Below are 13,017 nucleotides of genomic sequence, written 5' to 3'. Positions count from 1 at the left end.
ATTTTGATTTGGTTTTTATGGCTTCACTGTTATTGCTATTATTGGTGCTCTGTGAGCTGGCTTGTTTCCTTACAGACCCTAACTAGGTAACATCATCAGTGCTAGTAAGGAGTGCTGTTTGAAGTCAAGTAAAGTGATGTACCACTAGTCCCCACACTAATGACCATAGAAATATTCCTATGGGTTATGTGATCAAAATTTGGGAGTTTGGCAACCGGCCTATGTGCAGAACCCAGATCACAAGTGATTGGCCATTTGCAACCTTCCCAGCCAGCTTCTAACTAGAAAGTCAATAGGGGAAGCCAGATTCGCTACACCAGGGGTGTCAAATTCAAGGCCAGGATCTTGGAAACAGCAAAGGACCAACCCACGATGCCTCTGCCAATGAAAACAAAGCTTAGGACAGCCGCACACGGCCCTCCCAGGCTCCGTTTTCAGCCGTGACCATCCCCTGCAGCCCTCTGCCAGTGAAAACGGAGCTCAGGGGGGCTGCTGCAGGCCATCATGCCAAAAACGGAACTCGGGAGCCCGTTTTTGCTGGCAAAGTACTCAGGCCACCACAGGCACACATACCCCACTGACACAAGTGATGTCAAGCTGTCCATGGCCATCCCAGCCCCACAAGGTCAAACACAACCCTGATGCGGCCCCCAATGAAATGGGAGTTTGACACCCTTGCGCTCACAATTATGATTTGCTTAACAATCATGACAAAAAGGTCCTAAACTCAGACGCGACTCCCTTAACTACCACAGCCACTTTGGTCTAGAGATTAAAGCACCCAGACTAGAAACCATGAGACTCTGAGTTCAAGTCCTGCCTTAGGCATGAAAACCAATTGGGTGACTTTGGGCAGTCACGCTCTCTCCCAGTCCAGCCCACCTCACAGGGTTGTTGTTGTGAGGAAAACAGGAGGAGGAAAATGTGTTGGATATATTCGCAACCTTGAATTATGTGTAAAAATAATAAAGGCAGTGTATAAATACATACATACAAACATACACGCAGGTAATCCTCAACTTAAAACCATTCATTTACTGACCATTTGAAGTTACAATGACATCGAGAAAAGCGATTTATGACCTTTTTGCACACTTACTGCAGCATTTCCATGGTCACCTGATCAAAATTTGCATGCTTGGAAACTGGCATGTATTTATGACGGTTGCAGTGTCCCAGGTCACCATTTACGATGTTCTGATAAGCAAAGTCAGTGGGGAAGCCAGATTCACTTAAGAACCGTATTACTAAATAAGTGTAGTGATTTACTTAACAACTTAAGAAGAAAGGTCGTAAAATGGGGCAAAACTCACTTAAAAACCTTTTTACTCAGCAATAGAAATGCTGGGCCCAATAATGGTTCTAAATCAAGGACTACCAAATGGAATGGTAAACTGAGCCAGTTGCCAGGACAAGTAAAATATTTAGCAAACAAGCCTAGCTCTCAAGTTTTGTTCTCTGAATGGCTGCTTGAGGGGAGAAAGCTAAAAGGTAGAAGATTGGTAAAAAGATATCCAGACAAAAACCACTCAGGAGCTTCTGTTGGAGGTCCCACCAAGCCAAGAGAAGGAAAAGGACCCCACTGGAAGATCTGCAACTAAGGAAAGTAGAAAGCCAAACGAATGGGCCAGAGAATGAATGAAATCCTTAGGTTAACTGAGTAATCTACACTGAGTGAAAAATGGCAGGGCTGTCTTAACGCAGGGACCTGATGTGTACTTGCCCCTTAAGAGCATAGAAGCCCCATACCAATCTGTGTATATTAACCCTTCAGTGCACCTTGCATCAAATACAGCAACATATTTATGACATTTTGCTGCATTTTTTGTATTAATACTGACATACAAATATATGTTTAATTTTATTGACCATTTACATTTTTATTCCTGTGAGTGGTTGTCATAGGGGCCACAGAACACTGCTTTGCCCAAGGCCCATAATGCTGTTAAGACGGCCCTGGAAAATGGACCTATAAAACGAAAGGTGACATGTTTTTCTTTTTGTGAGGGCTTGCAAGAAAGTGTGGCAGAAAGCTGAGAAACGAGAGAGAAAACTCCGTGTATTTTTAGAGACAATAACAAAACAGGCAAAAGGTTGAGAGAAACAGAGCAAGAAGTTAAGGCGCATGGCTGTTGTTTTTCCCCCCTATAATTTCTATAATCCAGGATCGGTGGGCTGACTCCTGATAGTTTGAAATGTGTTTGCTTTTTTTTAGAAGAAGAAGGACCCCTCTTGGGGTCCTTGCGAAGAGGTAAAGAAGAGGCAATTATTGGGTCTCAGGCTGGAAGGCAGGGAGAAGTGACTCCAGAGGGGTGCAATCCTAATCTCTGGGGGTCTCCAGCTAATTATTCCTAAAGTAAACACACACACACGCGCGCGCGCGAATGAGACTGCTGGGGAGGAGAGGGTGTGGATCTGGCATTAGGGAGGGGGTAAAAAGTTGTCCTTCGGGGAGGCAGGAAAAGACAGGAACGCGAGGGCAGAGAAGAAGGACGGAGCCCAACTAGTTCAGGATTGCGGGGGTCCATTTGGCACAACGCCCACACCGCCTCCGCCCCTCTTAGCACAGCCATAGGATGCGACGAGGAGGGGCAGAGTTTTGGTGCAGAGAAGGGCTGGAGGAAGGCAAGAAGGACGTCCCTGCCTTGAGATCAAGGAGAAAGCCCGGCGCAGGTGGAGAGAGACTTTCCATCTACCAGGAGAACAGAGCCAAGGCGCTAGTGCCGGCGGAGGAAAAGGGGGCGGAGGTGGTGTAAGGAAAGGGCCGAACCCGCCGCCTGCCCCGGCGCTGAGATGGGAGGAGATACGAGCAGACAGCAGGGACTCGCCCGACCCTACCGCTGCCTTGCCCAGCCCAGCCAAGCCGCTAGCGCTGCGTGAGGAGGAGAAGGAGGCGACCCCGCGAAGGAGACCTTAGGCGGCTTTGCCCTCGGATTCCGCAGGGCTCACTCACCCGGTGCCGGTGTCTACGACGCAGGGCGGCAAGCGGCTCGCCATGCTCGTCGCTGGGGAATCTGGCAAGGACGGAAAGGCCGTCCCGAGTCCGATTCCCGGGGATCCCCCCCGCCGCCGCCGCCGCAGCTACGAGCGGCCGGGCAGCGCCGCGCGCTTGCGCCCAACCCCGGTGCCCACGTGCGCGGCGTGCCAAGGCTGCCCTGGCGGCCATCTTGAGAGAGTGGGCACCGCGGGCAGAGCTACCCACCCCGTTTCCCAGGGTGACAGACCGGAGTGTGGGGGGATAAAAAAGCACCCGGGCGCCTCGAAAAGCAGGAAATGGTCTGCTCAAAGTCCTTGCGGCTTGCCAAAAAAGCGCAACTCACGCTGATTTCAAGATTGTTGTGTTTATTACAACGCCCTAACCTTAGCGGATGTATTGTGTATCCTTAGTGCATTTTATTTTATTGGAAGAGGGGGGCAATGAAAGGCATCAGACAGAAACCAGGAGGCTCTGAATTCACCGTGTGCACGCGAGTAACTTTCTCTCAGTCCTGGGAAGCGAAAACCATCCCCAAAAACTGTGGCCAAGGAAACAGCAGGGTCTTATTTCTGAAGTTACCAAAAGATACGACTAACTTGAAGCTTTTAATTGCTTATGATTGTTGCATTGCTTTTATATATTGCTTAGCATTGCTAAACAATATATAAACTTAATAAAATGGAATCCCAATGCAAGCTGCTAAGTACAGATAGACCTCGACTTACAACCGCAATTGAGCCCAAAATTTCTGTTCTTAAGTGAGACATCTGTTAAATGAGTTTTGCCCCATTTTATGACCTTCCCACAGTTGTTAAGTGAACCACTGCAGTTGGTAAGTTAGTAACAGTTGTTAAGTGAATCTGGTTTTCCCATTGACCGCTTGTCAGAAGGTTGCAAAAGGTGATCACATGACATTGGGACACAGCAATGGTCATAAATATGAACCAGTTTTGTCAAGCAACTCAATTTTGATCACACGATCAGGGATTCAAATTGCAAAGGTCATAACTGAAAAATAGTCGTAAGTCACATTTTTCAGTGCCGTTGCAACTTTGAATGATCATTAAATGAACTGTTGTAAGTTGAGGACTACCTATATTGTAGTTGATCTCCAGATTCCAAAATACTTTCACAACCACATCAGGAATTTACTGTCACAGGTGTTCTCTTTGGGAGTAGAAAATCAGCATAGAAATCTGGAGGCCTCTTAAGTTGGAAATGAATTACTTTGCTGAGAGGTGGGAGTTTCCCACACAGAGGAGATGAATATGTAATAGAAATGGAATTTCATGGGATCTAGTGTTCCCATATTGCAAAAGACGGGGAATCCCAAGGAGTGGTTATATAAGAACATTTGTGGAGAAAATACAATATAGATGAAGAAATATGATGAAATACTGAAACGAAACCCAGTTTTTCTTTTGAAACAGCCCTTACTGGTAAAACAAAGACCAGCTAATGCACTACCCCAACCTTGCTTTGATCTGCTTCATACTTTGAAGGCTGAGTTTTTTAAGATACGGAAAACAGCTGGATGGGGCTGTACATATTGAAATTGGAAAACAGCTGGATGTACATATTGAAATTACAGCTTGGAGATGACAAATGGCCAGATTATTGTGGAGGAGGCAGTGACCTCTTCCGAGGGATGAATAAAGTCAAGATCCCATCACACGCTTCATGACTTCAATCATGCGATCATTTGTGGTCATTTTGGATCCACCAAATTCTTATTTTCATAATATTGGGGCTAAGATCTGAATTTGAGAAGAGCCGTATGTGTGATAGATCTTTGTGTCTATATGTCAAAACTTCGCAACCGATCCATCTGAAAATGGTTAAGTAAAGAATAATATCTCGGTTTATGTCTCCATTTGATAAATGTTAAACGGAGAGAGGATGACAAAGGAATGTGTGGGCCACTGAGGGAAGTTTACACACACAAAAATTACAGTAAGCAGGCAGCATCTGTAAATTCTATAGTTCTGGAATAGACAGTAAAATTGAAAAGACAGCTCAAAAAAAGGAAATGGGAAATTGCGTATTTCCCTGTTGCCTCTGAGAAAACTGCACGGACACACCCATAAAGTCACTAACAGCTGAAAGATTTTACTTAGCTCTGCTCCACCATTTCCAGAATATTGAACTTTTCTTGAAATTCTGCTGAAGCCGATTTCTCCTTCATTGAACAGATAGAAAGCCGCAGTCATATTTTTCTATAAGCCCAGGTTAAAAATTGATAGCCCTTGGTTTACGACCATTTGTTTTATGATCATTTGAGGTTACAATAGGGCTGAAAAAAGTCCAGTCCTCACACTTACGACTGGTGCTTGCACTTAAGACTATTGCCACCACCCCCTATAGGATTATGTAATTGCAATTTGACTTTTATTGCAATGGCTGTTAAGACAATTATCACATTCATTAAGCGAATGACCTCAGGACACTGCAACTAGTTGTAAATGTAAGCCAGTGGTCAATTGCCAACAGGCTTGCATTTACAACTGGTCGCAGTGTCCTGCGGTCATCTGCTTAATGATAGTGATCACTCTCTTAGCAGCCATTGCAATAACACTCATAAAAAGGTCTGAATGCAATTTCTAACTGCAACAATTTACAATGGAAATTCTGGTATCAATTGTGGTTGTAAGTCAGGGACTACCTGTGTACCTACTTCTTCACTGTCATGCTAATTACTGAGAAATCTGCCTAATGGCCAAACGGCCACAAATTGAATAAACATAGATGATCTTTAAAAATAGCATTTGCCATAATTAATATAGCAGCTAAATATGACTTGCTGTAAGAAGGCAAGCGGAACTAGAGTAACTGATTACACAGTCAATTTATCTTTTCAGACCTATCCTTTAAAGGAAGCTAGGTACAGGTAGTCCTTGACTTACAAATTTTCATTTAGTGACCAATCAGTTACAACCAGAGGTGGGCTTCAAAAATTTTAGCAATGGGTTCTCTGCCTGGTTGCTGGGTGGGTGTGGCCATGGTGGGCGTGGCCTAGTCAGCCTCCTGCACCACGAGGGGGGGCGTTTTTGCCCTCCCCGGGCTCCGGAGACTTTCCTTGAGCCTCTGGGAGGGTGAAAACAGCCTCCCCGGACTCCGGAGGCTCTCCGGAAGCCAGAAACAGTCCCATTTCCAGCCTTCCTGAACTTCTGAGAGGCCCATTTTTCACTCTCCTGAGCCTCCACATGCACCCTGCACTTACCTGCATCCAAAATGGGCCTTGTGGGGACTCCTGGGAAGGGAGGGGTGTGCTGGGCAGGGCCAGCCAGGAGTGGGATTTGGGGATTCTCCAAACTGCACAGAATCTTAGCTAGGGGCTCTCCTGTTAGAACCAGGGGTGGGATGCTACCAGTTCGGCCCGGTTCTATAGAACCAGAAGCTGTGAAGAGCAGCTGACACTGAACCAGTTTGGTGTTTGGCCCACCCACCTGCCCGGGGTCTAGGCTGTCCTTTATTCCCTGCTTTTCCCTCTTCACCTGCTTTGCGCAGCACAGCTGAGGTTGAAAAAGCAAGAAACGAGGATTTTCAAACGCTGCGCTTGTCCAGGCGGCACAGCTGATGATTTCTAGCAAATGCTGCACACATGCATGTTATGACTGTCCGCAGTTCGGAGAACGAGCAAATCGCTCTACTGTCTGGCCCCGCCCTTCCCCACCCACTCACTCCTTACCTGGCATGTGAGCCATCCAACTTGCCTGGTTTGGTAAGTTGATATTTTTCCTCCCCCCACCCCTGACCATCAGCTGTTCTGCTCTGCCAGGAGATTTAGATTAGCTAGAAAGCAGGAAATCCTTGGATTTCTTGCTTTCTAGCTAACCCTAAAGCAGAGCCAAACCTTCCTTAGGATTGAAGTTTCTACTTTTCAATGCAGACTCAGGTAGCCGATTGCAGATAGATAGATCTCTAAGTGAATCTCTGATTCTGTGAGCAACTCAATTTGCCTACCTGCTTTGTCTGCTTTTGGGTAAAAGTTGCTCTTTTTTATATAAAAAAAATCAATATTTACATACATGGTGTGTTGTGAATTAATTTTGTGAGTTTGCTTGCTAGCAAATTTTATGTGACAGACTCAGGTAACAGATTGCAGATAGATAGATCTCTAAGTGAATCTGTAATTCTGTGAGCAACTCAATCTGCCTGCCTCCTTTGCCGCCTTTTGGGTAAAAGTTGCTCTATTTTTATTTAAAAAATCAATATTTACATAAATATTTATAATATTTACATAGAAGCCACACCCACCCAGTCACATGACCACCAAGCCATGCCCACCCAGTCACATGACCATCAAGCCAAGCCCACAAATTAGGCCACACCCACAGAACCAGTTGTTAAGAAATTTGAATCCTACCCCTGGTTACAATGGTATTGAAAAGGTGACTTACACCTGGTACTCGCACTTGCATCTGTTACAGCATCCCATGCCGCATGATCAGGATTCGAAAGCTTCCCAACCCACTTGGATTTATGACGGTTGCCCTGTCCTGAGGTCATATAATTACCATTTGTGACCTTCCCAGCTGGCTTCCAACAAGCAAAGTCAATGGAGGAACCCATATTCACTTAACGACTGCATGACTCAATGAACTGCAGTGATTTGCTAACCATGGTTTAAAAAAATCATAAAATTGGGCACAACTTAACAACTTGTTTAGTAATGGAAATTGTGGTCCCAATTGTTGTCATAAGTCGAGGATTATCCATAGAGGGATGGTTGACACCTGGAAACATCCTTGTAGTTTTCTTGGCTGCAATTTATACAGAACTTTTTAAAGTAGAAACTTAATATTTGATTCTAGTGATTCATATACTACGATCAGGAATGTGTGCAGAGGGTGGTTAAAAAAAAGTGAAGATGGTGCATTTTTATGCAATGCACAAAAAAAAAACAGGCAGAGCTTTGATTAAACCATTGCAACTGCCATCTTGACTTTTTGACTGGATCCTGCTGAAGTGTTTGGCCATGATGTCTCTCTGTTTCTCACCCTCCTCCCTTGTTTTGCATTAATATTCATAAGCCCTAAATAATTGATTGCAAAAAGAATTCTGGAATAGCATTCGTTTTACATCAAGCACAAAACCATTTGCAAATGGACTCAGGCCACAATCCAAAACAACCATCAAAAAGTGTGTTGAATGTTGGAGAGAGCATCTTACTTTATGATACATTGGAAAATACAAATTACTAGCTTAATGCCCGTGCTTCGCTACAAACTATGTGGTCGGGCTTAGTTTTTGGGGAGGAAAATAAGGTGGGTGGGGGGGAATCTGCCTCTGCCTACCAGCATCCATCGGTATTCATCTGGCCAGCGTCCTGTCAGTGTGTGTGAGAGTTGAGGGCTCTTTGGAAACTGAAACAGTATTTGCTGTGTGAGCAAGAAGGAGACAGCAAGGAGCCTGGGTGTGGCTTAGCTCAACTATTCTGTACTAAAGCTGGTTGCTGCTCTGAAACTGAAACTCCTCTCCTCTGCTTGTGTTTTGCATTTGGAACAGATTTCTTTTCAGGTGGGAAGGGGGAGTAGAACTCCTTGGCATCAGAGCGTGTTTATAATAATATAGGAAATACTAATGCTCTGATGGTCATTTCAAAAAATCCTTCCTTAGTGGGGACCTAGAAGCCAAGAGGAACATACATGCCAAATGTCAAGTTTGTAGGCTTTACAGTTCTGGAGATTTTGGGATGATGCGTGAGTGCTTTTTTGCTTATATATATATAGATAGAAGATAGATAAGTAGAGAGACAATATTTTTAGCTGGAAATCGGACATTCTTCTGGGGTTCTGTACACATCTATTTCATTTAATGCAAATAGTCCTTAAATTATTACCACAATTGAGGCAAAAATTTCTGTTGCTAAACAAGGCATTTCTTAACTGAGCTTTGCCCCATTTTACAACCTCTTTGGCTACAATTGTTAAGCAAATCACTGCAGTTAAGTAAATCATGTGGTCATTAAGCAAATCTAGCTTCCCCCATTGCCGTTGCTTGTCGGGAGCCAGCTGGGAAGGTTACCAATAGTGGTCACATGACCCCAGGACACTGCAACCCTCATAAACACATGCCAGTGGCCACGTGTCCAAATTTGAGTGTGTAACTATTGGAAGTCTGCAGCAATTGTAAGTATGAGAACCGGTCATAAAGTCATTTTTTCAGTGCTGTTGTAACTTGGTCACTAAACTAATAATTGTAAGTCGAGGACTACGTATGATGTGAATTTAGGGCATATGTATTTGAGAATAGAAAGTCTGAACATAAACTCAACAAATTTGCAGATGACACTAATGTTCTGACCAAGGCTTCCTGGAGATTGTAATTAATCACACGCTTAGTCCAAACAACTCTCTTTTTGTTTCAACGCTGGGAATTATGTTCACTCCCAGCCTGTAATGAGTCCCAAACAGTCTCTCGAGATAAGCACCCACCTTTATCTCCTTTGAATTGCTGCCAACACCTAAAATGCCAAATTAACTGTAAAAAGCCAAACAGAGTACAAAGTCCACACAGAGCTTCAAGGTTTAATCCGAACAGAGTGAACAAAGTTGCTTCCTGCAAAGGTTCCTGCCCCTTTGCTCCTCCTTTATGTCTTATGGGAGGGCCAATCACCTCCAAGCCTTACTCCCAAGTCCCCGCTTTTGTTTTAACAGTTCTTGCCTTCTGGCAGCTCTGCGCACGTGTGTACTGGGAACAGGCTCCTCTTGTTCCTCTGCCTTGCTGCTGTCAGATTCTGGAGGCTCCGGAGTCAGCACATAACTTCCAGATGGTCCCTCGTCCGAGTCCTCTCCAGATTCCCAGACTGGCCCATGTTCTTCCCCACTGTCCAACTCTGCTGCCATCTCTGCAGGCTGCCGGCAGATCACAACAACTAAACTGGCAAAAATAGCCAACACCCCTGGAGACCAGCTCAGGATCCAAAAAGATCTTGACAGACTTGAACAATCGGCCCTATCCAACAAAATGAATGTCAATGTGGAGAAAAGCAAAGTTTTACCTTTAGGCAGGAAAAATCAAAGATATAAGTACAAGACCTGACTCAAAAACAGTAATTGTGAGAGGGATCTTGGAGTCCTAGTGGATGATCACTTGAATATGAGCCAGCAGTGTGCAGCAGCAGTCAAAAATGCTAATACAATCCTGGGCTGTATAAACAGAGACATAGAATCAATATCACTTAAAGTATTACTACTGCTTTATAAAATCCTGAGTAAGATCATACCTGGAATACTGCAACCGATTTTGGTCACCATACTACAAAAAAGATATTGAGACTTTGGAAAAAGTGCAGAGAATAGGAATAAAGATTATCAAAGGCCTGGAGACTAAAACGTTTGAAGAAAAGCTGCAGGATTTGGGTTTGGCTACCTAGTCTATAGAAAAGAATTGGGATGACATGATAGCAATATTCCAGTATTTGAGGGGCTGCCATAAAGAAGAGGGGGTCAAATTATTCTCCAAAGCATCAGAAGGCAGGACAAGAAACAATGGTTAGAAACTAATCAAAGAGAGAAGCAATCTGGAATTAGGGAGAAACATCCTAACAGTGAGAACAATTAACCAGTGGAACAGCTGGGCACCAGAAATCGTGGGCACTCCATCACTAGAGTTTTTTAAGAAGAAACTGGACAGTCATTTATCTGAAGTAGTATAGGTTCTCCTGCTTGAGGAGGGGGCTGGACTAGAAGACCTCCAAGGTCCCTTCCAGTTCTATTCCAATCTATAAGATAATAAATAATGAAGCTAGCTTGTTTAATTTTCTTGATCAATATCAGCATGTTTTTATACACAGGATCCAAGAGGTTAATAATACTGATTGCCATATGGTATGTCTGGCTGGGGAAGGGGGATTTGATCATGCAGTTGCAGCTGCCCTGTTGGCTTTTCGACCCCTTGTTAGATATCCCTGAGGTTAATCGAATGAAACAGAATAAAGGCAACAAAGGAATCGTGTATTGCAAAAAAAAAAAAAAAATCAATATGTGAAATGCAATGCTTATGACAGTAAACCCATATATACACATATATAGGGAGTCCTTGACTTATGCCCGGTTGCTTAGCAACTAGTTGAAGTCAGGACAGATATCTCCTGGGCTAGGGCTACTTATGACTCGGGGCCCCGGACTAGGTCACATGATTGCATTTTGGGTGTTTGCCAACCAGCCTGCATTTGGCATGGTTGTATAGTGACTCATTTAACAACTAGCACGGCATACGACAGTAATTCCAGCCTCAATTCCAGTCGTAATTCAAGGACCACCTGCGTTCCTATGACTTCATACGGTTTACTCAATTAGCCCAATTTTCCAGGTTGTAATGGTGCGCCAAGTCATAAGCCAGATAATCGGTTGTCTTAAAAGTATTGTTTGTCATCCAAACTATGTTGTCTAAATACAGCCAATGTCAACTTCAAAGCGTGGTTTAATGTCAAGGTTCTGACTGGCAAACCGCAGCGGAAGGGTGCTGGGCCCATAACCCAGAGGTCGATGGATCGAAACCATCCTTGCTACCAACTGGGTTTGTAACTTTTGTAATAGGGAAAGGCCCCACTTACTTCGGACCCAGTGGAAAGGTTACCCTATGTCCAGGGGTGGGTTTCCAAATGTTTACCTACCAGTTCTATGCATGGAAAGCTGCCTGAACTCATTTTTAGCTCAGCTGAGGCACGGCAATCTCACAAATCAGCTGAGCTTTGCATATGCGCCTGTTCTGATCAAGGCTTCCTGAGACCGTAATTAAGCACACGCTTAGTCCAACTCTCTTTTTATTTCAACGCTGGGAATTATGTTCATTCCCAGCCCGTAATGAGTCCCAAACAGTCCCTCGAGATAAGCACCCACCTTCTATCTCCTTTGAATTATTGCCACTAAAGTGCCAAATTAACTGTAAAAAACCAACCACAGTACAAAGTCCACACAGAGCTTCAAGGTTTAATCCAAAGAGAGCGAACGACTTTGCTTCCTGCAAAGTTTTCTCTACCTTTGCACCTCCTTTATACCTTAGGGGAGGAGCAATCACCTCCAAGCCTTACTCCCGAGTCGCCCCTTTTGTCTCAGTTGCTCTTGCCTTCTAGCAGCTCTGCGCGCACATGCTCTGGGAACAGGCTCCCCTTTTTCCTCTGCCTCGCTGCTTCCAGACTCTGAAGCTCCGGAGGCAGCACCCCACTCCCAGATGGTCCTGGATCCATCTGTATCAGACGCAAGATCCTCGTTCAAGTCCTCCCCAGACTCCCTGACTGGTCCCCGTTCTTCCCCACTATCCGATTCCGCTGCCATCTGCACAGACTGCCAGCAAATCACAACAGTGCTCCGTGCTCAAATACAGACCTCTATCAAGACAGGAAAGCTGCCTGAACTGTTTTTTTTATGTCAGGCAATCAGCTGAGCTAAAAAAACAAGGAAATATAGGACAGGTAACGGCGGGGGGGCAACTAGAGGTGGCATTTGCGGGTTTTTCAAACTGGTCAAAATTTCCACAGCCGGTTCTCCAGAACCTGTCCGAACCGGCTGAATACCACCTTCTGCCTATGTCTGAAGTGCAGTGGGTTAAAGCTCAGAGCATGAAGGAGGCTGGATGGTAAGGAGACGCCACGCCATTAGGTCAAGATGGCGCTTGCAATCATGTGGATCAGATGTTGCAACCCAATGAAAACTAGAGCCAATAAGAGTTTTCCTCTCCCCACATCAGATTTTAAGCACAATAATACCTCTGTGTTTTCTATGTTTTCTTTGATCTACAGCAACTTAGATGAATCAGTTTGCCGAAGCAGCATATTTCTCAAGCACTGTAGTTGGCTGCCCTTGTTACAAAAACACATATTTGGCAGGGAGGCCCAAACAAAAGGCTCTTTGACCTGGTACAATTGATTTTTCTGTCCCATACAGCAGATAATAAATGTGAGGCTGGCTCAGTTTTGACAGGGAAAAGGTATTGATCTGATATATGTCTTCTTTTTTAACTACCACAATCCACTAAGAGATTGTTTGCGAAGACAGAGAAGTGCTGAATCTAACTAACATCCCTGTTTGTTTTAT

The 13,017-nt window shown here is 44.5% G+C and overlaps 1 protein-coding gene across 7 annotated transcripts in view; it reads right to left on the bottom strand.

Annotated features, from left to right (window-relative positions):
• Positions 1–3,117, bottom strand: part of ACTR3B (actin related protein 3B) — a 35,463-nt gene extending 32,346 nt beyond the window's left edge. For 4 of the 7 annotated variants that reach the window (XM_026678966.2, XM_087946596.1, XM_026678965.2 and 1 more), the window contains exon 1: positions 2,954–3,117. Coding sequence is in view for 4 of the 7 variants with exons in the window: in XM_026678965.2 (XP_026534750.1) it covers positions 2,954–2,997 (44 nt within the window). In the remaining 3 variants the exon portion in view is untranslated. Of the gene's footprint in view, positions 1–1,099; positions 1,198–2,953 lie in introns of all 7 variants that reach the window. The other 3 variants (XM_087946597.1, XM_087946594.1, XM_087946593.1) reach the window with 1 other exon arrangement.
• Between the last annotated feature and the right edge of the window lie 9,900 nt (positions 3,118–13,017).

This window comes from Notechis scutatus, chromosome Z, assembly GCF_049901735.1.
Source record: "Notechis scutatus isolate UNSWTSFEM ecotype Mainland chromosome Z, rNotScu1.2, whole genome shotgun sequence".
NCBI lineage: Eukaryota > Metazoa > Chordata > Lepidosauria > Squamata > Elapidae > Notechis > Notechis scutatus.
This window is presented reverse-complemented; position numbering and strand designations above follow the sequence as displayed.